Consider the following 26330-nt stretch of genomic DNA (forward strand, 5'->3'; position numbering starts at 1 on the left):
TTTATGTTTCCACTCTAGGTAGTATTTTTCAGGTTCTTTGCATGCCTGATAATGTTTGATTGGATTACAGACATTGTAATTTTACAGTGTTGGATGCTAGATATTCTTGTATTTCTATAAGTAGTGAGCTTTGTTTTGAGACACAGTTAAGCTAGTGGGAAACTGTTTAATCCTGTAGGGTCTTGCTTTTAAGATTAGGCAGAACCTGAGCAGGGCTCAGTCTCATGTCAGTTATTACCCACTGCTGACACAAGACCATTCTGTGTGCCCTACTCAGTGCTTCTTGAATCATTAGATTTTCCAGTCTGATTGATGAGAACAGGCACTATTCTTGCCCCATGTGAGGCCTGGATACCACTACCTGTAATTGTTTCGTGTGGTTCTTTTTCTATTTTCCTTTAGAGACATCCTAAGGATTCTGGTGCCTTCTCCTGGGTATTTGCCTTTCTTAGTTTATGCCCTCGTTTTCGTGGAGCCCATTCTCAGTTAGCTTGCACAGAATGTATACATAAAAAGTAAAGATTGTGGGAACTTGCATGTCCTTATGTAATACTGGCTTAGTAATTTTTCCAAATATAGAAATTTAGGTTGAAATTATTTTCCCTCAGAAGTTTAAAGGTGTTTCTGTATCATTTTTTAGCTTCATGGGTTGCTGTGGAAAATTCTGATACTTAAGTTTTCTATGTGAACTGTTTTACAGTTTTAGTTTTTAAAATATCTTTTCTCTTTAATCCTGGTTCTGTGATAAGCTGTGATGTGCAATTTGTTTTGGTCATTATCAGGGGCATTCAGTGGCCCCTTTGATCTGGAAATGCAAGTCTTTTGGTCCTTAAACTTTTTTTTTTCCTTTGGAAATGTTCCACTCTCTGTTTTTTCCAGAAATTGTGTTAGACGATTGTTAATTAGACCTCTTTGATTGCTTCCTCAATTTTCTTTTTTCAAATTGGCCTATTTTCTTTGCCTTTTTATTCTACCCTCTTGGAGATTTACTTGATTTATCTTCCAATTCTTCTATTAAATATTTTATTTTACTTATCATGTTGCTAATTTCAAGTTTTTTTCATTGAAAATGTTTTTCTGGTTCTCAATCATAAGAGCCTTTTCTGGATATCTCAATTATTTTTTGTCTGTTTGTCTTTAGTTTCTCTAGTTCCCTACACTAGCTTTGTCTCCTCTAAGCCCTCTGTTCTGTGTGGTTTTTTTGGTCCCTGATATTCAGTGGGGAGGCTTCCCCAGACCTCTGCTAATTTCTGCTGTCTGCTCCTGTGGAAGAGTGAAGAATCATTGATTTGATTGGAACTCTGTGGGTATGGGCAGAGCTTGTAGGCTTCACTATAGGTGATTGGACAGTGACCTAAGTGTTTTGATCCAGATACCCCCAACTGTCAAAATTGGTTTATTTCCTCTGTAGCCGCTCACTTCCTCTAGAAAAGAAGTGTCCTGCTCCAGGAATTAAACGTGGCTGCTGATATTCTAGTAGCCAAGTAGGGGAGGAGGGGAAGGTAGAGTCCTTGTCATTTAGTATATAAACTTTCACTTATTTTCCCAGTTTTCAGCCTGGCTCCTTATCATGCCTCCATTCTATAGGTGCCCTAAGTTTATTGGCTTTCTGCTTCAGGGAATAAATCACCCTGTGTCCTATGGATATTTGAGGGCATACTTGCCAGGTGTGTAAGCATGGAGAAGACAGACTGTGAGACGCAACTATTTCTTTTTTTTTTTGAGACGGATTCTCGCTCTGTCGCCCAGGCTAGACTGCAGTGGCGCAATCTCGGCTCACTGCAAGCTTCACCTCCCAGGTTCACGCCATTCTCCTGCCTCAGCCTCCCGAGTAGCTGGGACTACAGGTGCCCACCACCGCACCCAGCTAATTTTTTGTATTTTTAGTAGAGACGGGATTTCACCGTGTTAGCCAGGATGGTCTCGATCTCCTGACCTTGTGATCCACCCACCTCGGCCTCCCAAAGTGCTGGGATTACAGGCGTGAGCTACCGCGCCCAGCCGAGACGCAACTATTTCTTAATCAGACTTCCAATCATTCTTTCCAGTTTTAGTCCCCGTTTTACTACCTGGGCCCACAGCTTCTGAGCTGCTCTGTGGTTCTTTGGGAGAACATTGGCTTGCTGAGTTAATTATACCTTCTTCATCTCTTTTTCAGCTTTCAAATATGTGTTGAAATCTCTCTTCTACTGTTGACTCCTCTTTGCCTTGTGAGTTTATATCTTTTTAAATTCTTTATCGCCATCGTAGAGGGGTTTTGGGAGGAGGCAGACATACAGACATGTTGTGTTGGCCATATTTATCCACAAATTCTACAACAGGTTTGAAAGTGTGCGACTGATTTCATAGGCAGCTTTAGTTGTGTGATGTTTTCTAAGCTGAAATTCATTTTAACTTCATGATTACTGTTTCTGGAATCAGCAGAGAAAAAGAGGGTTATAGTATCCTTTCACACATATCTGAAATATAGAATTTAACCTCCCCTCATTCAACTACAGGCAACAGTTTGGTGTATATTATTCCAATTGTTATTATTCTTTCTAGATATAGAAGGCTTATTTTTTTAATTTCTAAAATGGATCTATATACTTTTTACAATCTGATTTTTCCCCCATTGGATTTTTTTTATATCAATACACATGACCTAATTCTTCCCAGTGACGAGGTAGTAAGTATTCCATTGGAAAATGTATCAAAATTTGTATTATTATTATTATTTGAGACAGAGTCTCACTCTGTTGCCCAGGCTGAAGTGCAGTGGCATGATCTCGGCTCACTGCAACCTCCGTCTCCCAGGTTATATCATAATTATTGACCAAGCATTGCATTTATTTATATTTGTCACTATTATGCTGCAATGAATATAACATTACCTACAGATTAAATTCCTGGAAATAAAATATTTGGTCAGAGAGCATATTATCTTCAATTTTAACAGATATAGTTAAGTTATTCTCTCCCAAAAAAGACTGTAGTAATGATCTTGACTTGTTTCCCAAATTATTTTATACACATACACTCGTGCACACACACACACACACACACACTTTTTAAATGTGTTGACAGATTAGCTCTGTTCAGACTGTCAGTAACTTGCCTCTGGACTTTAAAATGGTGGCTGCATTCTGAGCTCAGCAGTGTTTCCTACCTTGTGCATCTCAAATGCCACCAAGCTGATCTCTAGCCGGCCGTGTTAACTTTCTGCCCCACAGGTTTATGCTGGAGAACATTGTTCAAGTTGTGTCTGCTTCACTTCCCCAGGAGTCCAAAACACCACCCACCCTACCTTCCCTGACTTCCTCTTCTTTGCTATTTTACTTTAGGTGCTCATGAAATTTCCTTTTTTTTTTTTTCTTTTGAGATGGGGTCTTGCCCTGTCACCCAGGCTAGAGTGCAGTGGTGCAATTACGGCTCACTGCAGGCTTGACTTTCCAGGGTCAAGTGATCTTTCCTCAGCCACCCGAGTAGCTGGGACTACACACCTGTGCCGCCACACCCAGCTAATTTTTTTATTTTTAGTGGTGATTGGGGTCTCACTATGTTGTCCAGGCTGGTCTCAAACTCCTGAGCTCAAGCAATCCTCTCCCTCTGGCCTCCCAAAGTGCTGGGATTATAGGCATGAGCCACCATACCTGGCCAACATTTTCTTCTTTTCTTTCTCTTTCTCTTTCTTTCCTTCTTTTCTTCCTTGCTTGCTCTTTCTGCCCAGGCTGAAGTGCAGTGGCATGATCATGTCTCACTGTAGCCTCAACCTCCTGGGCTCAAGGAATCCTCCTGCCTGTCTCCTGAGGGACTGGAACTACAGATGTGCACCAAGCAGTCAGCTAATTTTTTAGTTTTTTGTTTTGTTTTGTAGAGAGGGTCTCACTATGTTCTGGCTGACATTTTCAACTTAAGAAATGAGTTTCTAGGCTTCAGTAACCTAAAAGGGCCCACTTATTTACAACTCATTGATATCTCAGTGAAAATCTTAGTTGAAAAGGTGAAAATGTGCTAAAAGTCTTGGTCTCATTTGAGTGCTTTTCATAGAGCATTTGAAACCCAAACACTTGAAAACCCAGATGAGAATACATCTGTGTGTGCTTTGTGGTTCTTCATTCTTCTCTCCTTTTTTCTTTTGTAGCCCCATCAGTAGCACCTTTAAACGTCACTGTGTTTCTGAATGAATCTAGTGATAATGTGGACATCAGATGGATGAAGCCTTCGACTAAGCAGCAGGATGGAGAACTGGTGGGCTACCGGATATCCCACGTGTGGCAGAGTGCAGGGATTTCCGTAAGTCTAAACCCTAGAAGAGCATGATTAGTCATCTCCTTTCAACTTGCTGGTTTACTTCAGTTTTAGAAGCTTTCATTTGGTTTTGAAAAGACCTGATGTGATTGAGTTAGGCAAGGCACCTTTCAGGGGAACATAAAAAATATAGTAAATATTAGAGGTGACTGAACAGTTACAAAATTCTAAGGAATCTTTTGGGACTTTCCTCACTCACTCATTCATTCATTCATTCATTTACTTATTCATGAGATAGATACAGAATTCATCCTCTGTTATCACCTGACTTTTGCCCTTATGGAATTTAGGCTCTTATAGGACGACAGTGTGGACTACCCAAGTTGTAGCATTAGGTCAGGGAGCTACAGGGCTTAGCAGTCCAGCAATTCATGGCCTTTTGGAAATTTCATGGGACTTTGCAAAAGAAGAAGATAAGGGAATAACCTCATCCTCATAGAGAATGGCAAGAAGTAAGCAGACCCCAAAGGAGCGGACCAAGCAAGCTCGCTGGCCAGCCTGGCACAGCTGCAGACAAGCCGAAATTAGACATCAGAATTACTGGATCACGACATGCAGTCTGACACTACATAGCACACAACCAGGTGCATCAGCCAGGTGGCACACGTTTCCTGCTCCACCAAGTCCCATTGGGCAATGTGATGTACCCACTTGGTGGATTGTGCACCTGAGGGTACTAGGGTCAAGGGCTCAGCACCCTGTGTAGTGAGCAGCAAACAAGCTGATCCTCTGTGCAGTTGTACAGTCGTCATGCTGTGGCCACCTTGACCTACTTCACTGTCCATGTGACCAGCCCCAGCATGGCTCGGGGTTGGGGATAGTTAGGCCTTGCAGTTTGTCATGCTCAGCAAGGATGAACAAAGATGCTTGGAGCCTGTGGCAGATTGCCTCTCCCAGAAAAGGTGGTACTTGAATTGGGCTTGTGTGTTAGTCAAGATTCTTTAGAGAAACAGCTAATTGAACACGTATGTACAGAAGGAGATTTATGATAAGAAATTGACTCATGCAATTACAGAGGCTGAGAAGTCTCACAATCTGCCATCTGGAAGCTGGAGACCCAGGAGCCAGTGGTGTAATTTAGTCAGAGTCTGAAGGCCTGAGAACAGGGGCAGTGGTGTAGATCTCAATCCAAGGACAGGAGAGTACTGATGTCTCAGCTCAAGCATTCAGGCAGAAGAAAAGGGGAGAATTCCTCCTTTCTTTACCTTTTGTTCTTGTCAGGCCCTCAATGGATTGAATGAGGCCCAGCCACACTGGAGAGGGCAGTCTGCATTAGTGAGTCCCCCATTTCAAATAATAATCTCACTGGAAACACCTTCACAGACACACCCAGAAATCATGTTGAGCCACATAGCTGGGCACCTCTGTCACCCAGTCAAGTTGACACATAATATTAACCATCACAGCTTAGAGTAATTTTGACAGATGAAATTTGAGGAGTCTCAGATGGGAAAAGATAACATGAGAGAAGGCACAACATGGCAGGTTTAAGTTCTGACTCACTTGAAGATCTGGAACATAACCCTTTTGTGAGAGCGAGGTGTGAGATGAAGCTGGATTGAGGAGTTCTGACCCTAAAATGCAGGGCCCTGAAAGTGAGGCCAAGGCAGGTAGAAACTGGTTGATAGCAAGGGAGCCAATGATAAGCATGAGCTCAGGAGCACAACTTGAGACTTACAGATCATGATGATGACCTAGATGATTCTTCTTTCATGAATGATTACATTGAGTTTGCTGATATAAGTAACCTTCCAACCTGCCTTCTTTCCACCAGACCATATTTGCTGAGCACATTCCACTCTGGTCTTCCAAGACTGAGCAGGCAACTCAGCAGCAGGCTCCTGCCAGCTACAGAGGTTTTCTTGCTCCCTGAAAATGTATATCAGAATCATCCGCAGTGTTAATTTGGAATACCACTGTGTGCTTGGAACTGGGTAGGGGTATGGTGGGGGAGCATTAATATGTCAGGTAATTCCTGCCTTATAATCAATCTAAAGCTGGCAAGATCCTTTAGATTTTTGCTAAAGCTGGCAAGTTCAGTGAAGACTCTCTAGTGTAAGTACTGGTTTCATTTCACAGTGGCAAACAAAAGGCAAAGGGAATCTACGTGTGAAATAGTGGCTTCCTCCCTAAGTACCAGCCAGTGCCCTTCCAATGACTTTGCTAGGCATGACTCGTCAAACCCAGAGGGACATTTGATTTTGATTTCTATGAATTCTAAAGACCACTGCTATGATGTGAACCCTGGACCCAATACAGCAGCAGGAAAGGCAGCTGGGTGATGATGCCTGGGTGTGATTAGGTGGGCAGCTTCTAGACAGGTTCCCTTCCCACCTGGGAAAGGAAGAGAGTGGGGTATTGCTGCCTCCTTTTGTGACACAGAACATCCATGATGGGCAGATGCACTGGTTTCATTATCAAGTCTGTCTCGTCTTTACTGTGATCATGGAAAGCATGCTTCTTCTGTGTTGCCATATTCCTGATCAATCTAACCCTAGTGATGGATTGTATTAGTCTGTTTTCACACTGCTAATAAAGACATACCTAAGACTAGGTAATGATAAAGAAAAATAGATTTAATGGACTCACAGTTCCACATGTCTGGGGAGCCCTCACAATCATGGCAGGAGGCAGAGAAGGAGCAAAGGCACGTCTTACCTGGTGGCAGGCAAGAGAGTGTGTGCAGGGGAACTCCCCTTTATAAAACCATAGGATCTCACGAGACTCACTGTCAAGAGAACAGCACGGGAAAACCCCGCCCCCATGACTCAATTACCTCCCACCGGGACCCTCCCATGGCACTACAAGTCAAAATGAGGTTTGGGTGGGGACACAGCCAAACCATATAATAGATCCAAATTTTAGCTTCTTCATGGCATCTATATGGAGCATCAGATATAGATGCTGCATATAGAGATGAACAGGGCAAATGGGTGAGCAGATGCATCCACCAATGATGCTCAAGCTTTGTTGTAATCATTTTTAGCCACATATCATCCAGCATTTATCAAAACTGTCATTTTCTGAAAGGACACTTAAAATTTATTTTAATTTCTCTGCCTCAGTTTACCTATCAGGAAGCAGACTGTTGGAAGCAGTAGGTGATGGAAGTAGAGAAAAAGAAGGCTTAGAAGTCCATGTTGTTCTGCCTCATAGTAAATGATCATGGTATTAATTCATTTTAAGTAGCAATCCTGCTTAAAAGTCATAGCTGCAAGAGAAGCAGCCTTTCCTTTGTCTTTTGTCCCAAGGCATTTGTGCAAGGTGCCTCTGGATTAACTGCATTTCTCCATTGGCTGAGTTGCAGGAATCAAATGCCTCTTTGAGAGAAAGGCTTTTGTTCACAATGCTGAATGCTTGGTATAGCTATACTAAGCATAAAAGTTCAGTAGGAATTTTATCTTTCTCTATTTGGCAGAAAATAGTGATTACCGGCAGACACTTAGGCTGTCGAAAAACAAGCCAGTTTGTTTAAAGAGCTGCAGGTCATCCTTTCTCCTTCCCTTCTGGCATGGGTGAAAGCTGCTTTTCTGAAGGGGGCCTCTTGAGCTGAGGCATTCTGAAGGGCAGCAATGATGAAAACCTTATGAATGACTGGCTGGAAAGCCTTGTGCACTAAATGCCATTAGCACTCAGCTAGGCTGTGCATTCTCATTGCCCTTTGTTCAGAACGGTCCCCTCTGCAGGGAGAACAGAACTGCCACAGTTAGGGCTGTGACCTTTCCAGTCACTTACCTCCTTGGGGATGCCAGATCATCCCAGTGAGATCATTTTATTATGCTTTACACTGTACTTTATGCATCATGACAGTCTTGTGACCACAAAGACACAGTGGCTCACTTTACTTTGGAAAACATTCTCTGATGCAGCTAAGTTTCAAGCTTATGATCCAAAACTAGGGACAAATAAGAACATGGAAGAAAGGCAGACCCTGGGAGTCCCCTGAAATCCACACCCAAAAGGAAGTTTGAGATGATCTTGGCATCTGTCACTGTGATTTCCTTGAATTTCCTTCATCTCAGAAGGGCAAAGCTTAGACAAAACCTTGTCTCAAAATTATCCGTTCATTTTCATTTTTAGATAACTGATACTAAAGCTACTTCCTTATGCAGGACAGAGCAGTTGGGCATTTTTGAAAGATATTTCTCATTATAACTGTAATTAAGGGTGGGGTTTTTCGTGTGCATGCAGTTTCAGAACTTTCTTGGCAGTCGTTTTTCCTCGGCTTATCGCAGCTACACGGAAGACAGGTTTGTAGCTTTGCATTCCCACAACAGTCATGTCACTTTCAGACTAAGAATCCTTTGATCTTTACTGAATGGATATTTATTATATCTCAAATGATGATACCTACCTTTTTTGTTCTATTTTTCTTGCGATTCCTTGCCTTCCAAATCAGAGTTTAAAATCCAAAGATAAGGAGCAAATACAATGCGTTCTCTTTGAAGTTGGAGGCAGGTCTTGCTCGTCTTTGTACTATCTGAACACAGGGCCTTGACCTTGCTTTGTAGGCATTTATGGCACTATGGATTTGATGTGTGGGCCCAGCTACACCGTCTAAACCAGCTGGAGAATTTCTCTCTTTGAATGAGACAGTCTTTTATTAAGTGTGGACTAGTATTTCCCAACCCACCCTCATTCCTGTAAAGTGTCAGTGGATCTTCTGTGAAAAAAGAGTTCAGTGAGCAAATAGAATTATAAAATATTGCATATTATACCACCTTGAAGGCCCACCATGTATACTGGCAAGTTCAAGGCTCTTTGAAGTTCAACAGAAAATAAATCTGTTTAACTTTGACCCAGAATCACCTAAATGTTAGGCAGAGACACATTTTTATACGTGCAGTTTTTATGGAGTTCGTTGCTTTGGGTTTATTGCTCTAATGCTAGTTTACTCTTCGTTTTCAAAGGTATAGATCTTAGAAGGAAGTCTCATAGCAGAGATTATTATAGCCTTGAGACAGCATGATATATAGAACCAACTTTTTTTTTTTTTTTTTTTTGAGACAGGGTCTCACTCTGTCATTCAGGCTGGAATGCAGTGGCATGATCTCGGCTCACTGCAACATCTGCCTCCCAGAGAACCAAGTTCTTTGGAGACTCAGGGAAGCTGCAGTGTACTTGGCCCAAGACCTCGGCCTCCTAACAAGCTCTACTAATGAGCAGAGCTATGTGCCTGGATGTTGGCATGTGCGCACCGCCTCTTCCTGTCTCCTTTTCTCCCTCTTTCTCACTGTCAAAGGAGAGCAGAGCATTTGAACTGGTGTTGTCTTAAAATATGAGGAATAGGCAAGGTTCTCATGGCCAGCCAGGGATCTGAACCACTTCTGAAACCCAGGGATTGATCAAATAGGGTACATTTTGCCTGGAGGAGAAACTTAACATGGAGGTAAACTCCATGAGTAGGTCAAATAAGCTTCTTGGTTTGGGGAACTAGACAGCCTTGATGATTTTCTCTAATGCACTAAGGCTTGGAAGATACCACAAGGTCAATTCTGTAAGAAGGTTTTGTATTTATTTACAGGGAAAGAAGACCCAACTGTAGCACCACCTTGAACATGATATAAGAATAATCATAGCCACCACCGATTACTTGCAGCATGCCAGATCGTGTACTATGTGTTTTACATAAAGGAACTCATTTAACCTCACGCCTTATAATCTCAGCACTTTGGGAGGCCAAGACAGGTGGATCACCTGAGGTTAGGAGTTCGAGACCAGCCTAGCCAACATGGTGAAACCCTGTCTCTACTAAAAATACAAAAATTAGCCCAGTGTGGTGGCGGGCACCTGTTGTCCCAGCTACTTGGGCAGCTGAGGCAGGAGAATCGCTTGAATCTGGGAGGCGGAGGTTGCAGTGAGCCGAGATGGCGCCACTGCACTCCAGCCTAGGGGACAGAGTGAGACTCCATCTCAAAAAACACTGTGAGTAAGATAATATGCTCAATTTTCAGTTGAGGAAACTAAAGCTCAGAGATGCTGGGTAACTGCCGCAGAGTCATAAAGTTTGGGCTAAAAACCTCAGTCCGACTGACTCCAAAACCAGGGCTTTTCAGAAACCCGCTACTCATTCCCAGGTGCCCTTGGCTTTCTTCATAATACAGTCTCTCATTCAAATTCCACAGTGTGGCCTCTCCGTAGAAAGAAGGAAGAACAGGACATGTTTTGAAGAGTTAGGTGTGAGAGTTTTGTGTTGGTACCTGTGAATTTGAAACCCCTTTGAACAAGTCACCTTTGTTGTTGTCATGAGACAGAAACTTTTATCTCATTGAGGTTATAGAATAGGCCAGAGTCTTAAATACAGTTACGAGTTACAGGGTTGTGAATTCTTTTTTTTTTTTTTTTTTTCAGACGGAGTCTCACTCTGTCACCCAGGCTGAAGTGCAGTGGTGAGGTCTCCACTCACTGCAAGCTCCACCTCCCAGGTTCACGCCATTCTCCTGCCTCAGCCTCCCGAGTAGCTGGGACTACAGGCGCCCGCCACCATGCCCGGCTAATTTTTTGTATTTTTAGTAGAGACGGGGTTTCACCGTGTTAGCCAGGATGGTTTCGATCTCCTGACCTTGTGATCCACCCGCCTCGGCCTCCCAAAGTGCTGGGATTACAGGCCACACATAGGATAAAAAACAAATTGACTTTCCAAAGATGTGTTATTACTTTTCTGACTGTCAAGATCCACTGTGTCTTATCTTATATGTAAGTAAAGTTGCAATCAAGTGCCATATTACAAATCTGATTTTATTACCAGGAAATGCTTTCAGATGTTTAAGTCCTTGAGGCTATGAACCTGGTGTTGGTGAAAAATGAAAACTCACTCAATGAAAAATATGCAGTTGGCCCATGGCATGCACCCCATGACCAGACCACCTCATGCCAGGGAAATGGCCCCATCTTATGTGATCTGTACCCTGACAGCACCAGAGATAATACACATGGGGTAGCACCTGTATGCATCTGATTTTAGTGGATTTCTCTGACAACTTAAAAAATCAGACTTAAATACTTGGAGATATGAATTGGGGCACACCGTTCTTTACATACTTGGCACCAAAACAGTATGGATAAATTACATCCATTTTAAAAAACATGAATCATTTTAAAACTATATTTAAGGTTACCATTTAAGGATATCCTTAGAGAAAATTGTTAAACCTCTTTTAAAATATATGTCATATATCTTTCTAATCACTATGGCAACATTTATTATAATTCCACCCCTAAAATGTGATAACCCTTGACCATCTCCAAAATGTGTGACTGATAAACACTGGCCAGCATCTTTGTCATACTTTGATATTCAGAATGATGGCAATGGCTGTGATGCTGGCCATCATCGAACGGTGGGAGCGTTTGCTCTAGGCCAGGCACTGTTACACATTTGTTAACTCACTTAGGAGAATAAGAAGTGGAAATTTAAAAAGTAACCTTTCTGGGGTTTCCTACTGAGTCATAGGCCCTAAGTGAGTAGACACAGGCTAAGTATCCCTTATCCAAAGTGTCTGGGGACCAGAAGTGTTTCAGATTGTGGATTCTTTCTGATTTTGGAATATTTGCATTATATTTACCAGTTGGGCATCCTAAATCTCAACTTATTTACTTAGCGTTTCCTTTGTGTCATGTCAGTGCTCAAAAAGTTTTGGATTTTGGAACATTTCAGATTTCAGATTTTGGGATATGGGATGCTCAAACTGTATTATAGCCTACTTGAATGTTTATTTCCAAAAGAATAATTTGTTTTTGTTAGGGTTTCTATTCTTCTATTCATTTAATTCTTTCCCAATCGTGTAATTCCTCTTATTTTGAGATGATTCTCTCATAAGTGAGGTATCATATTTGAGCCCGCAGCCAGAAGCAGGCCAGTGTTCCGCATCAGGCATGAGGCTTGTCCTTTGGAGGAGCTGTCTACTGTGAAGCAGATGTGTTAGTTATGTCTCAGCAATGGCCTGAGTCACCAAACGGCTCCATGACCGTGGGGGTTTGGTCCATGGAGTTACTCTACCTGATGATTTTCTGCCCCACTCCCAAATTAAACACAGAATGACCAACTAACTCATAATCAAAACTAGTTTGCAATAAATACAATGCTCTATTTATATTTTTTTTTTGTTGCTTGTTTTGAAACGGAGTCTCAGGCTGGAGTGCAGTGGCGTGATCTTGGCTCACTGCGTCCTCCGTGTCCTGGATTAACGCGATTCTCCTGTCTCAGCCACCCAAGTAGCTGGGATTACAGGTGCATGCCACTGCACCCAGCTAATTTTTGTATTTTTAGTAGAGATGGAGTTTTGCCATGTTGGCCTGGCTGGTCTTGAACTCCTGACCTCAGGTTATCAGCCCATCTCGGCCTCCCAAAGTGCTGGGATTACAGGTGTGAGCCACCTCGCCCAGCCCAGTGCTCTATTTCTGAAAAAGATATCACCAGAATATTTTAAAAAAGGTTAATTATTAATTAGTTCACTTAATTAACAAAAAAAATCTGTGGCAAATCTCATAGACTCAAGAGTCCAGTGGGATAGAAAAACCAACCTTCTTAACGGTCATATTTTCCCTTTCATCCCTTGTCTAGGGGTGTGATATTATGCTATACTGTGTGTCTGGGTGTGTGTGTACACACACAATATATACATAATGTGTGTGGAGGGGAGCTTTCCATCCAGGGGTCCTGGCTTATTACTCCTATAGCCCTTGTTGTTTCCTAACGGACTAAAACAACAAGCATATCTTTTGTTGAAGTATTTGGCCTTTTGTCCTTGGTTTCTGAAGTAGCTTCAGAGCTTTAACGGTGAAAGACGGACTTTTGTTATAATGTTTGGGCACTTTAGGCCTCAGAAAACAGAATCTCTCTTGCTGAGCTTCTCCTGCCCTCCTTTCATGTACTCCCTAGTCTCCCCAAGGCAGGGCTCTAATTTTCCCTGCCCTCAGCCATAAAGAAATTCTTTGACCTACCTGATCTGATTAGAAGTCATAAGACTCACATTTCGGAAGGAGTCCTGTTTCCATTCCCTGGAGGAAGGAGCCACGCACAGAGAGGCCAAGAAGAATCTGAACAGATAGGCCTTGTTGGGTTTCCTCGCTCAGTCTATTAGTACTAGATCATGCCTTGTTTGTCCAATCACAATTCTACATGGTTGTCAATCACGCCTATCCAATGGAGCCTCCATGAAAGGCCCATGAGGATGGGGTTCAGAGAGCTTCCAGGTAGTGGAACACATGGAGGTTTCCAGAGGATGGTGCACCCAGGGCGGGCATGAAAGCTCTGCACCCCTTCCCATGTGCCTTGCCCTATATAGCTCTTCATCTGTATCTTCTGCAATATCCTTAATGATAAACCAGTGACCGGGCATGGTGGGTCATGCCTGTAATCCCAGCACTTTGGGAGGCTGAGGCAGGTGGATCACCAGGTCAAGAGATCGAGACCATCATGGCCAACATGGTGAAACCCCGTCTCTACTGAAAATACAAAAATTAGCTGGGCGTGGTGGTGTGCACCTGTAGTCCCAGCTACTCAGGAGGCTGAGGAAGGAGAATTGCTTGAACCTGGGAGGTGGAGGTTGCAGTGAGCTGAGATAGCGCTACTGCACTCCAGCCTGGGCAACAGAGCAAGACTCTGTCTCAAAAAAAAAAAAGAAAAGAAAAGAAAGAAAAAAGAAAAAAATAATAAACCAGTGAATGTCTTTTCCTAAGTTCTGTGAGCCACTCTAGCAAATTAAACAAACTCAAGGAGGGGGTCATGGGGTCCCTGATTTATAGCCAGCCGGTCAGAAGTACAGGTCAAACTACCTGGGGCTTGTGATTTGTGTCTGAAACTCGAGGGACTCTTGGGGGCTGAGCCCTCACCCTGTGGGATCTGACACTATCTCCAGATGATAGTGTTGGAATTGAACTGAGTTGGAGAATGTCCAGCTGGTGTCTGCTGTGGAACTGACTGATTGGTTTTTGGTAGGGAAACATTCTCATACACTTCTTGGTGACCAGAGGTCACAGAAGCCTTCTGCGTTGACTGTTGTGGTGTGGGAGCAGAGAAAACTGCTTGTTTTTTTCTGCAGGGGGCATTTCTGGGTCATGATGTCCACTGCCTGTTTAAATTTAGAAACAGTCTCTGGATGGCCAACCCAGGTGCCCCTTTAGTCATGAATGATGGACTGCTCTCTCCTTAAGGGTTGAGATGGTTCTATCCTTCACCATTGCTAGGAAAGTGACTGGCTTGAGAGTGAGTGGCCAGGGAATAAAGTTACCAATAGCACTGCCTTTGCTGTTCATTGATGACCTGTGACATCCGTGACCTGTGACATCTGTGACCTGCATGACCTGAGACCTCTTTCTGTCTCTGAAATCAAATTTCCAAAATTCAGAGATAAAGACATGTTCCTAGAACTTCATTTCAGCTTTCACAACCCCTACAATTTCCATTTGAAAAGCCGGCCCAAACACAAAATTAGTTTCCTACACCAGAGAACATCATGATTATAGAAGTTTGGAAAAGGGGAGGAAGGTATTGTATAAACCCTTAGTTCTGGTTATTTTTTTCCCTTTGTTTGAATGACAGTGACTTTAAAATAACATACAAATAAAAGTAAAACCAGAGTTTTGAAAATTGAGCAAGTTGTACATTTGTCACACTGAAAGAAAAAAAAAGTGTCACTGCCCTCTTCCAGGTAGATTTTAGTCAAAATTCTTATAATTTCAAGGAACAGGAGCCCGCTCGTGCTGGTTCAAGGGCAGGTGGCAGGTGGACAATGTCAAGGGACAGTGTGACTGGCATATTGTGCTGTGGGTGGTTCTGAGGATCGATGGCTCAAGGAGTCAGGCTTGCTCTGCCACCTGGGTGCATCTGCTACGTGCTCCCTCTCTTCCAGAAGCTTCTTTAGGACCACTCTAAGTGCCATGCCCTCATGGCCTTAGCTTGCCAACGCCCCCCAAAACTTGATGTTGCATCCTGTCCCTGCCTGACTTTTGATTCCATTGGCCATGGCCTGAGTGAGGAAGGAATGCTGTGGAAGTGTGGCTTCTGGCCTCGGACGTGGGCGGGATGGCTTCCCTCAGAAGGAACTGTAGATGCGCCTGCAGTTTGCCCAGACCTCAGTGTTTTCATTTCCTCTTTTCCTCTCTGTCTCCAGAAAGAGCTCTTGGAGGAAGTCGGCCAGAATGGCAGCCAAGCTCAGATCTCTGTTCAAGTCCACAATGCTACGTGCACAGTGAGGATTGCAGCCGTCACCAAAGGGGGAGTTGGGCCCTTCAGTGATCCAGTGAAAATATTTATCCCTGCACACGGTGAGAGCTATACCCAGTAAGGGCTGATAGGATGTGATGGTCCAGGCAGTGCACAGATTCCCAGAAAGTAACCTGGGGAATGGATGGCTGATTAAAGAATGAAAAATAAGGCTGGGCTTATCTCAACACTTCAGGAGGCAAAAGCAGGAGGAGTTTGAGACCAACCCGGGCAATGGGCAACATAGTGAGACCCTGTCTCTACAAAAAATATATGTATTTTTAAAATTTGCTGGGCATGGTGGATCATGCCTGTTGTCCCAGCTACTTGGGAGGCTGAGGTGGGAGAAGTGCTTGAACCCAGGAGGCAGAGATTGCAGTGAGTTACGATCACACCACTGTACTCTAGCTAGGTAACAGTGAGACCCTGTTTCAAAAAAAGAAAAAAAAAAAAAGGAGGGAAAAATAAGAATCAAAAATAATTTTTCCAATGATAAAGATATGATATGATAACATGCTTTACAGAACTGCTGATACCCATAGGTCCCTCCTATAGTTACTATTAATGGTAATGACTTACTTGGAAGATTAGTCTTTTCAGATGCCAACTTTGGCTTTACTTATTGAACTTAGTTGCAATGATGTATACTGTACATGACTGAATTTTAGACAGGCAATATAGCTAATCCTTAGCTGTCTACAATTGGGACAGTTTATTTGCTGTTGCTTGTTTTGCTGTGTTTGAAACAGTACTGCTTTGCCATGTTTTTACCCATTCAAGCCTTGGGTAACATGCTTTGTGCTTTGGTCTGCACGGAACATGAAATATTTCCTATGGAAGCCATCCTCAGACTGCCCTGGGCCCACTGAGCTAAATGCCCAGACATGCGTGTTGGCTTTTGCATGTTTCTGGAATGTCCTTTGGCACGGTGCCACTGTGGTACCCCAAGTGAACCAAGTGCTGTGCTCACTCCATAACCCAATGGAGCCACCTTTGTTTGACTCTCACCTGCCCTAGGTTGTTTAATGTTAAATGGCTGTCATAAAGTCCATGCATAGGCATCTAGATCAGTGTGCTTATACATTCAGTTTTTGCCAAACATGACCTTTGTACCCAATAGCAGACAGAACTTGTGAGCAGATGATTGAGTTCCCACCTGTCTGTTCCCAGTGACCCTGAAACTTGCTCTCCCTTTTGGTGCTGAAATGGAACCATATTACGTTCCTGCAGCCCATAGGCACAGTTTCTGGGAAACATTAGTAACTGGTGATGGGGAGGCAAGATGTGTCTACCTGGTAGAAATTCAACGACCCTGAGATTCTGGCTGGACGCGGTGACTCACGCCTGTAATTCCAACACTTTGGGAGGCCGAGGCAGGCAGATCACTTGAACTCAGGAGTTCAAGACCAGCCTAGCCAACATGGTGAAACCCCATCTCTATCTAAAATAACAACAACAACAAAAATTAGCAGGGTGTGGTGGCATGCGCCTGTGGTTCCAGCTACTTGGGAGGATAGCTTGAGCCCAGGAGGTGGAGGTTGCAGTGAGCCAAGATCATGCCATTGTACTCCTGCCTGGGTGACAGAATGAGACCCCCATCTCCAAAACAAAACAAAACAAGAACAAAGACAATGAAATTCTGATTCTAAAGGGACAGCTTTAAAAAAATCGGAGTTTAGGTGGGCGCAGTGGCTCATGCCTATAATCCTGGCACTTTCGGAGGCTGACGCGGGCGGATCACTTGAGGTCAGGAGTCCCAGACCAACCTGGCCAACGTGGTGAAGCCATGTTTGCTATGCAGGCAGTCCTTACCTTGCATGGCTCCAGTATGCACAAATTTCAATTACCACAGTTAAATAACACCCATTCCCCAAAAATATAGTTCAAATTTTAGTTACCATTCTATATTAACTATAACGGCATAAAGCATAAACTCGGGCTGCTGGCTCTTCAGGCCACCAATCACTGTAGAAATAACAGATGCACATCCTGTCATGACCAACGGCGTCATTTCTTTCAAAGTCTGTTGTGATTGGTCACTGCGCCTTTGTCATTCTTTTTGTGCCCACCTTGCGGAGACATGTGGCTGTGTTGCCTCCTTGTCTCCCAGGGACAAACCCACATGACATTTTACAAAAATGGATAATTGAAAGAGGGAGTTGGTGAACAAAGGTAAAAGTGCAGTAAAGAAATGCAAAGTGATAGTGTTCAACGTAAAATTTGAATTGAATGCAAGACTGTGCGAAGTTGATAACTGCCCCCGCTGATAAACTTTAGATGTGAACCAGCGGTCCTTAGTGAAGGTGAAGTTATGCACATACATCAAGAGGTTGTGACAAAAAGGTTGAAAATGTCCCAGAGAAAGTGACACTGTCAAAAAAACAACATTGAAGGAATACTGGGAGATATTTTACAACATTGAAAGAGCAAAAGCTAAAACATTAGCAGTCGATCCAAACTTAGGGAATGTGACAATTCTTCAAAACAGAGAAACTATATTTTCTCTGTATCATAAGTTACGTGACTAGAAGGCAAACTATTTAACCTGCTCTCGATCGTTTTTTACAAAGAAATGACACTTTAATTTTTCATGTTTCTAACATTTTAAACTACAGTAGAAGTAAATATTAGTTGTAATTTTTTTTATTTTCTTGTACATGCATAACGACTTGAGTTTTCTCATTGATTTTTAAATTACTATTTTTAATTAATAATTGAAAAATTGTGTATACCTGTGGAGTACAATGTGACATTTTGATCTATGTATATGTTGTGGAATGACTAAATCAAGCTAGTTTCCCATCAATTATTAAGATCTCTTTGCATGGTCTCAGCTTACACAAAGTGAGGCCTGCCTATATTTGCAGATTATAAAAGATTTAACTGAGTTCTGAAAGCTTTGACTATTTGTTCTTCCCTGTTACAAGCCAATGTTTCTCATATATTTCAAACTCATGACTGGTCTATTGGTATTTTACCAGGTTGGGTAGATTATGCCCCCTCTTCAACTCCGGCACCTGGCAACACAGATCCTGTGCTCATCATCTTTGGCTGCTTTTGTGGATTTATTTTGATTGGGTTGGTTTTATACATCTCCTTGGCCATCAGAAAAAGAGTCCAGGAGACAAAGTTTGGGTAAGTCTCCCAGCTAAAAATGTTTGCCCACTGATATTGACAAGGTTGTTATACCAAGTGATTATGCCTTTCCTGTTGGGCCAGCTGCTCACATTGCTCCCAGATGGCTGCCCTGCCTTATGCATACACTGGGCTCAGGCAGCTTCCTGACTTACACCATGGTCTACAGAAGCAGCTGCCAGCAAAAGCCAGCCCTGAAAAGGGTTCCTTTACGGAGAAGAGTATCAGTAGGCCTTTGCTACTCAAACTGGGTTGCTGTTAAGTGAGGATTTTTATTAGAAGCCTTAAAAATAGGCCGAGTGCAGTGGCTCACACCTGTAATCCCAGCACTTTGGGAGGCCGAGGCAGGCGGATCACTTGAGGTCAGGAGTTTGAGACCAGCCTGGCCAACATGGCAAAACATCGTCTCTACAGAAAATACAAAAATTAGCTGGACATGATGGCACACGCCTGTAATCCCAGCTACTTTAGAGGCTGAGGCACAGGAATTGCTTGAACCCAGGAGGGTTGTTGGCAGGTTGGAGTGGGACAGAATGAGTGAGGGGTGTATGGCTATACTTTGGAGGGGGCTGAGCCTCCCTCTTCCATTGTTCCACCTTCAGAATGCTACTAGAACATCCCACTTGCTCCAAGACTTGCCATAGGCGTGGGAAAGGCTTAAGATTGGCAGCCAGGCTACCCTTTATTTGTGTTCATCCCGGTCTTAGGGGTCAGTTACTTTAGTCTTTATAAGCCTATTCTTACAATTGTTATACCTTAGTATGTGAATTCTAAGAGTGACTATTTTGAAGAAGTGGACAAAATCTGATCTAACTCTTGAACGTATAATTGACTAAAATACATCCCAGGATTTTGGTGTGACGTGGGCTCATCATAAAACAAGTACAGAGAACCTCTGCAGAAGCTGCGAGAGTAGCTCATTAATATGTATTAAAGGCCTGCTAGGCACTGGGTACTGCGGTAGCCTGGAATATAGTGGTGAACAAAATCCTGCCCTCATGGGGTTCACAGTTCCTGGGGAGTCAGACAGTAGTCAAGCAGTCACAAAATAGATTAAAAATGGCAACTGTAATACATTCTATATAAAGGGGTAAGAATGTGTCAGAAAAATTTGGCTGCATTAAGAAAGTCAGGGAAGGCCTTCCTGCAGAAATGGCTGACACCAGAGCTAAGATCTAAAGAAAGAGCAGGTATTCGTTAGATGAGAGAGAAGAAGAGCATTCCAACCAGAAAGAGCAGCACATGGTCAGGGAAGGCCTTCGTGCAGAAGAGGCTGACACCAGAGCTAAGATCTGAAGAAAGAGCAGGTATTCATTAGATGAGAGAGAAGAAGAGCATTCCAACCAGAAAGAGCAGCACATGCCACATTACCAAAAAGTGGGGCTGCTGAGTACAGCAAATATATTAACAAGATTACAATACTATTTCAAATATTTAGAAATAAAACTATTTCCAGGAACCATTAAACTCAGCAGAAGCTTAAAACAAATGAAAGACTTGTAACAGGTTGTTTTTATCTATGCCGAAGTCAGTTCCCATGGTACCTTACTACAAGATCTATTCATTTGTTCCTTTTGTAAAACCACTTTCCAGCTCATTTTTAAATGAAAATACTTTTATTTTTACTTATAAAAGTAACATTATATTTTTTAAAAATCAGATTATATAGAATAGTCAAAAGGAGAAAGTGAGGCCCATCTCAGGCCCATAGATGGTGTTGGTTGCTATTTTGGCATACATCTTTCCAAGTGCTTTCCTTTGTGTACATCAGTATTTCTTTCAAAATTGTGTTATCTCTTTAAAATAATCTATGTACCTAAGGTAAATTGAGATTAAATCTGTAATCTAGACTTTCTAATTCATAATACTTTCCCACGAATTAGTCTAAAACAGTGACTAAATGGATTATTAAAATAGACTTCATTTTTTATTTTTTAAATTAATTTATTTTTTTGAGGCAGGATCTTGCTCTGTCATCCAGGCTGGAGTGCAGTGGTACAGTCATGGCTCACTGCAGCCTCATCCTCCAGAACCCAAGTGATGATCCCATCTCAGCCTCCTGATTAGCTGGGACCACAGTCACATACCACCATGTCTGGCTAATTTTCTTTCTTTTTGTAGAGATGGGGCATCTCACTTTGTTGCCCTCACTGGTCTTGAACTCCTGGGCTCAAGTGATCCTCCTGCTTCAGCCTCCCAAGGTGCTGGGATTACAGGCATGAATCACCACACCCAGCCTTATTTTTTAGAACAGTTTTAATTTTACAGAAACATTGAGAAGATAGTACAGAGACTTCTCATATGCTCCATACCTAGTTTCCCCTGTTATTAACAGCTTACATTATTAGTGTCACACGTGTCCGTGTGAAGAGACCACCAACAGGCTTTGTGTGAGCAATAAAGCTTTTTAATCACCTGGGTGCAGGCGGGCTGAGTCGGAAAAAGGAGTCAGCAAAGGGTGGTGGAATTATCATTAGTTCCTTATAGGTTTGGGATAGGCGGTGGAGTTAGGACCAATTTTTTGCAGGCAGGGAGTGGATCTTGCAAAGTACTTTCTCAAGGGTGGGGAGAATATTACAAAGTACCTTCTTAAGGGCGGGGGAGAATATTACAAAGTACCTTCTTAAGGGTGGGGGAGAATATTACAAAGTACTTTCTCAAGGGTAGGGAGGGTGTATCGTACAAAGTACATTCACAAGGGTGGAGGAATATCACAAAGTACATTATCGAAAGGACAGGGAGGGTGTATTGTCACAAAGTCAATTGATCAGTTAGGGTGGGGCAGGAACAAATCACAATGGTGGAATGTCATCAGTTAAGGCAGGAACTGGCTATTTTCACTCCTTTTGTGGATCTTCGGTTGCTTCAGGCCATCTGGATGTGTACGTGCATGTCACAGGGGATATGATGGCTTAGCTTGGGCTCAGGGTCCTGAAAATTAGTACAATACATTTGTTACAGTTAATGAGCCAATACTGATACATTGTCATTAACTAACATCTCTACTTTCTTGAGATTTCCTTAATTTTCACCTAATGTCCCTTTTCTGTTCTGGGATCCTTCCAGGACGCCACATTTTACAGTCAGTCGTCACATCTCCTTAGGCTCCTCTCGGCTGTGGCCGTTTCTTAGACCTTCCTTGTCTTTGATGATCTTGCCAGTTTTCAGAAGTGTTAGTCGGGTGTTTTGTAGGATGCCCCTCTATTGCAATTTGTTTGATATTTTGCTGATAATGAGCCGGGGTTACGGGTGATTGAGAGGAGGAGCACAGAATTAAAGTGCCATTGTCATCACTTCTTATCAAGGGTGCGTATTAACATGATTTATCACTGTTGATGTTGACATTGATCACCTGGCTGAAGTAGTATTTGCTGGGTTTCTCTACCATAAAGTTATTTTTTCTCCCTTTCCCTACTGTTCTTTGGAAGCAAGTCACTACGCATAGCCCATACTGACAGCATGAGGGTTTAACTCCCTTCACCCCTTACTAGCTACATAAAATATTTGGAATTCTTCACCACAGGAGATTGGTGTCTTTCCTTCCATTCATTCATTCAATCATTTTCGTAAGTATAGACTCATGGATATTCATTTTATACTCATAGTCTAGTATTACTTTAGTTTCTTGCTCAGACTGTTACAGCTTTGACCACTGGGAGTTTATCTGTTATTCTCTGTTCTTGATGGTACCTAGCTAGAGTAGTTTCAATATTGCCAAATAAGTCTAAAATAAAGCAAAGGAAAGAAACACGTTTCTTCTAGGGGGAAAGCTTTTGTTGTAGAAGAACCCATTGAAAAGGGGAAGCTCTGTAGCATCCTTGTGGAATCAGCGCCTGCCCCAGTAGCCCTGTTTTATAGTGAAGTATCCTTGTTTTCATTCACCCAGGAATGCATTCACAGAGGAGGATTCTGAATTAGTGGTGAATTATATAGCAAAGAAGTCCTTCTGTCGGCGAGCCATTGAACTTACCTGTAAGTTGACTTTCATTTCCCTTTTTGGCAAAAGTTAAAATAGTTGAGAACAAAGAAGGAACAACAGACAGATTTCTAACAAAAGCCAAAGATGTCGAAGAAGAACGGATATTTTTAATGTACAAAATGTCTTTAAAAGCAGCAAGTAGATAGTCAGACATTGCCATGCACAGCTCTGCGGGCTAATTTACTGCAATCAGGAGCTTGACCTGGGGTTGGGTTAAAAGGACTCATAATGTCATGAAATGTAGCAGAAAAGAGGAATCTTCTAGGGTGACAGAAGATGGGTAGAGGTCAGGGATTTAAAGAAAACTTCTAACTAGCGAACATAATCTCAAGCCTCATTTCCTGTTTTCCTGGCAACCAACTCCGAGGATGATTTGCCAACATGCTTTATAGTAATTATGGTTTGAGCTTTGCTGAATCAGAGAGTGGAGGTTTCTGGTTTAAACAGTGGAAATAAACAGATACTAGTGTTCCCGAATAATTTCAGAAAAAGTATAGAAAGGACATGCAAATATTAACAAATTCATGCTTCTGGACGTTTGCCCCCAATAAAGAAAATACATTAGAATGACAGAATACAGGTTGCTATGAAATAGAAACTTGCTTGGTGTAGAATATTATTAATTTCTTTACCTTTCTAGTCTGTAAGTTTTGACTTTTAGATATCCTCAAATTTTTTTTTAATTTAAAATTTTAAAATTTGTCATTTAGACCACTTTCTTTCCTTTATTGGAGAACCACTGGATAAAGTTTTTTCTCTGAGAACTAATGTGTCCTAATTATCCACATTTTTTTTGTTCTTTCAAGAGCTTGTTCATGCCTTAACTGTGGTCCAGACTGAATCATTTGCCAAGAGTTGTTGAACTAGTCTCCTTCTGGTTAATTTCTCTTGTTGCCAACACGACCCATCTATTATATACCTTACTACATTATATATTTTATTATAGAAAATCTTTTTCTCCAATTCCTCAAAGTGCTCAATTTAGCCCTTGCTATGCTGTTATAATGAGGTTTCATATACAGTATGTAAAATAAGAGCTTATTCTCTAGATGTTTCCTGTGGTTTGTGAGATTCCGTCCATGGCATGGAAGAGTAGGGGAGGTGTGGTTCTTTTGTATACTGTAGTTAAGGGTATAATATTAATAGTAAAGAATTCACTAGAAAGTACCTATTGACTTATCTTCCTCATCCCTTTAAGTCAAAGGCAAACCACCCCTACATGAATCTGATTGCCAGCTGCTGCCACCACACAACAGAAAGAGAAATATGGTTCTGATTTTTGTAATTCTTCAGAATTAACCTTGCCCTGAAGGAGTCATTATACTTAGTTTAATCATCATAAAGTATAAAATTTTATTACTGGCATTTTGGGGAGAGAAATAAGATACAAAATGAAAAAAGGGGCCGGCCGCAGTGGTTCACGCCTGTAATCCCAGCACTTTGGGAGGCCGAGGTGGGCAGATCACTTGAGGTCAGGAGTTCATGACCAGCCTGGCCCACATGATAAAACCCATCTCTACTGAAAATACATAAATTAGCTGGGTGTGGTGGTGCATGCCTGCAGTCCCAGCTACTTGGAAGGCTGAGGCACAAGAATCTCTTGAACCCAGGAGGCAGAGGTTGCAGTGAGCCAAGATCATGCCATTGCACTCCAGCCTGGGCAACAGAGCTAGACTCTGGCTCAATAAATAAATAAATAAGGAATGTTTTATTATACAGGACTTTATTTCATTTTAATTACCAAGTGAAAGAAAACACGCTGACAATTTTTGTACATACTGTGTTACTCCTTTTTCAGTACGTAGCTTGGGAGTCAGTGAGGAACTACAAAATAAACTAGAAGATGTTGTGATTGACAGGAATCTTCTAATTCTTGGAAAAATTCTGGGCGAAGGTAAGCAATTTAAAGTAATTCTTTTAAAATGTGGGATAAGAAGGTAAGCAGTTTAGAATAATTCTTTAACATGTATTTATTAAATAAAATACCATCTTAGGACTCTGAGTTATACTATGGATAGTTACATTTTATTATTTAAAATGATAGACTATTAATTTCTGAAACTCAGATCTGGCAAATGAAAAGATTCTCTTCAATGCCTAGCACATACAGGTCCTTGAAAAATATTAATTTTCTTTCTTCATTGAAAAGCATGTAATTCATTGATTAGTTTCCTGTGTACTTCAAGTTTATTCCTCTAGTTCTTAAGTTCATTCTTCTTGGTACCTTTCTAATTACGAACAAAAATGAAAATACGTATTTAACTTGTTAAGTTGTTCTTAGGATGAATGATAATGGTATTAAAAGTTTGTGCTTTAAAAACTTCAATAATATTTTTCATGTTCTCTTCTAAGTGTCTTGGATTGGTTATAATGTTTAATAAAGTGATGAGCAAAGGTAGGCCCAAGCCACCCAAACTCGTGACAAGCAGGAGACTAGAGTGTGGCGCATCGCCCTGGTTTGTGATGTGGGTGGCCTGGGCAGGCTCTGCCTGGCTGCCTGTGGGTGAATTGCTCTCATACCACATGAAACCAGCAGCTCTGGCACTGTAGCATTTCTGTGGTCAGGGGAGAGTTTGCACAGTGTCCATACAGGTGTTCTTTCACTTCACAGGAGAGTTTGGGTCTGTAATGGAAGGAAATCTTAAGCAGGAAGATGGGACCTCTCAGAAAGTGGCAGTGAAGACCATGAAGTGTGAGTTATCAGTGATGAATCCCATTCTTCTGGGGTGGGCAGTTGCTTCAGTATTGGGTGCTCCATGAGGCCATATGTCACAATCTCAGTTGCCAGTGGGCCAGAAGGCAATGTGGAACACTGGTCACCAAGGGGGACTTACTATAATGAGCTCTTCATGCATGCATTACATATTCTTTATACTCAAGGCAATAACATTTTTTATTTTTACTAACTCCTGCATGTCTATGCATACGTACTCTCTGTCTTGCTCTCTCTCGTTCTCTCACTGTCTCTCTCTCTCTCACTCTCATCTAGTAGAGCTAACAACTCCAAAGTAGAGCATCAATTGCTGAGGCAGGGGTGATCTGATGGCAACATCTGACCCCAGGGGTTGTTCTGGCCAACCTGTCTAGTGTGCTGGGGCTACTTCCTCATTTGAGGATGATTGCATGGCCCTGAGGAAGCTGTGGGCTGCCTGGCAAGTAAGTTCCCCAGAAAGAGGAGAAATATTTGGTCAAGGCATATGAAGAGTTGCTATCATAAGCTAGAACTTCCAAGCAAGCTGGGAAGAGAGCCAGCAGTGGGTCAGGGAGGGTCTTGTAAGTCATAGCCAAGAACCTGCTTTATCCTGCAAGGAGTAGAGCACTATTAAGAGTCTTAACCAGCCGGGCGCGGTGGCTCACGCCTGTAATCCCAGCACTTTGGGAGGCTGAGGCGGGCAGATCACAAGGTCAGGAGTTTGAGACCAGCCTGACCAACTTGGTGAAACCCCGTCTCCACTAAAAATACAAAAATTAGCCAGGCGTGGTGGCACACACCTGTAATCCTAGGCGACTGAGGCAGGAGAATCACTTGAACTCGGGAGGCGGAGGTTGCAGTGAGCCAAGATCACACCACTGCATTCCAGCCTGGGCAACAGAGTAAGACTCCGTCTCAAAACAAAAAAAAGAGTCTTAACCAAATGAAGAATAGAGCAGGTTAAATTCCAGAAAGTTCACTTTGATGTCAGTGTGGAGGAGAACAAATTACAGTGTTGACAAAAATAG

General features: G+C 42.3%; 1 protein-coding gene across 4 annotated transcripts in view; it reads left to right on the forward strand.

Moving 5' to 3' along the window:
• Positions 1-26330, forward strand: part of MERTK (MER proto-oncogene, tyrosine kinase) — a 133453-nt gene that overhangs the window by 82524 nt on the left and 24599 nt on the right. For all 4 annotated transcript variants that reach the window (XM_063648554.1, XM_054475596.2, XM_063648555.1 and 1 more), the window contains 6 exons: positions 4124-4275; positions 15405-15558; positions 18478-18631; positions 22518-22603; positions 24409-24504; positions 25222-25302. In XM_063648554.1, the coding sequence (XP_063504624.1) occupies positions 4124-4275; positions 15405-15558; positions 18478-18631; positions 22518-22603; positions 24409-24504; positions 25222-25302 (723 nt within the window). The remainder of the gene's footprint in view (positions 1-4123; positions 4276-15404; positions 15559-18477; positions 18632-22517; positions 22604-24408; positions 24505-25221; positions 25303-26330) is intronic.

This window comes from Pongo pygmaeus, chromosome 12, assembly GCF_028885625.2.
Source record: "Pongo pygmaeus isolate AG05252 chromosome 12, NHGRI_mPonPyg2-v2.0_pri, whole genome shotgun sequence".
Classification (NCBI taxonomy): domain Eukaryota; kingdom Metazoa; phylum Chordata; class Mammalia; order Primates; family Hominidae; genus Pongo; species Pongo pygmaeus.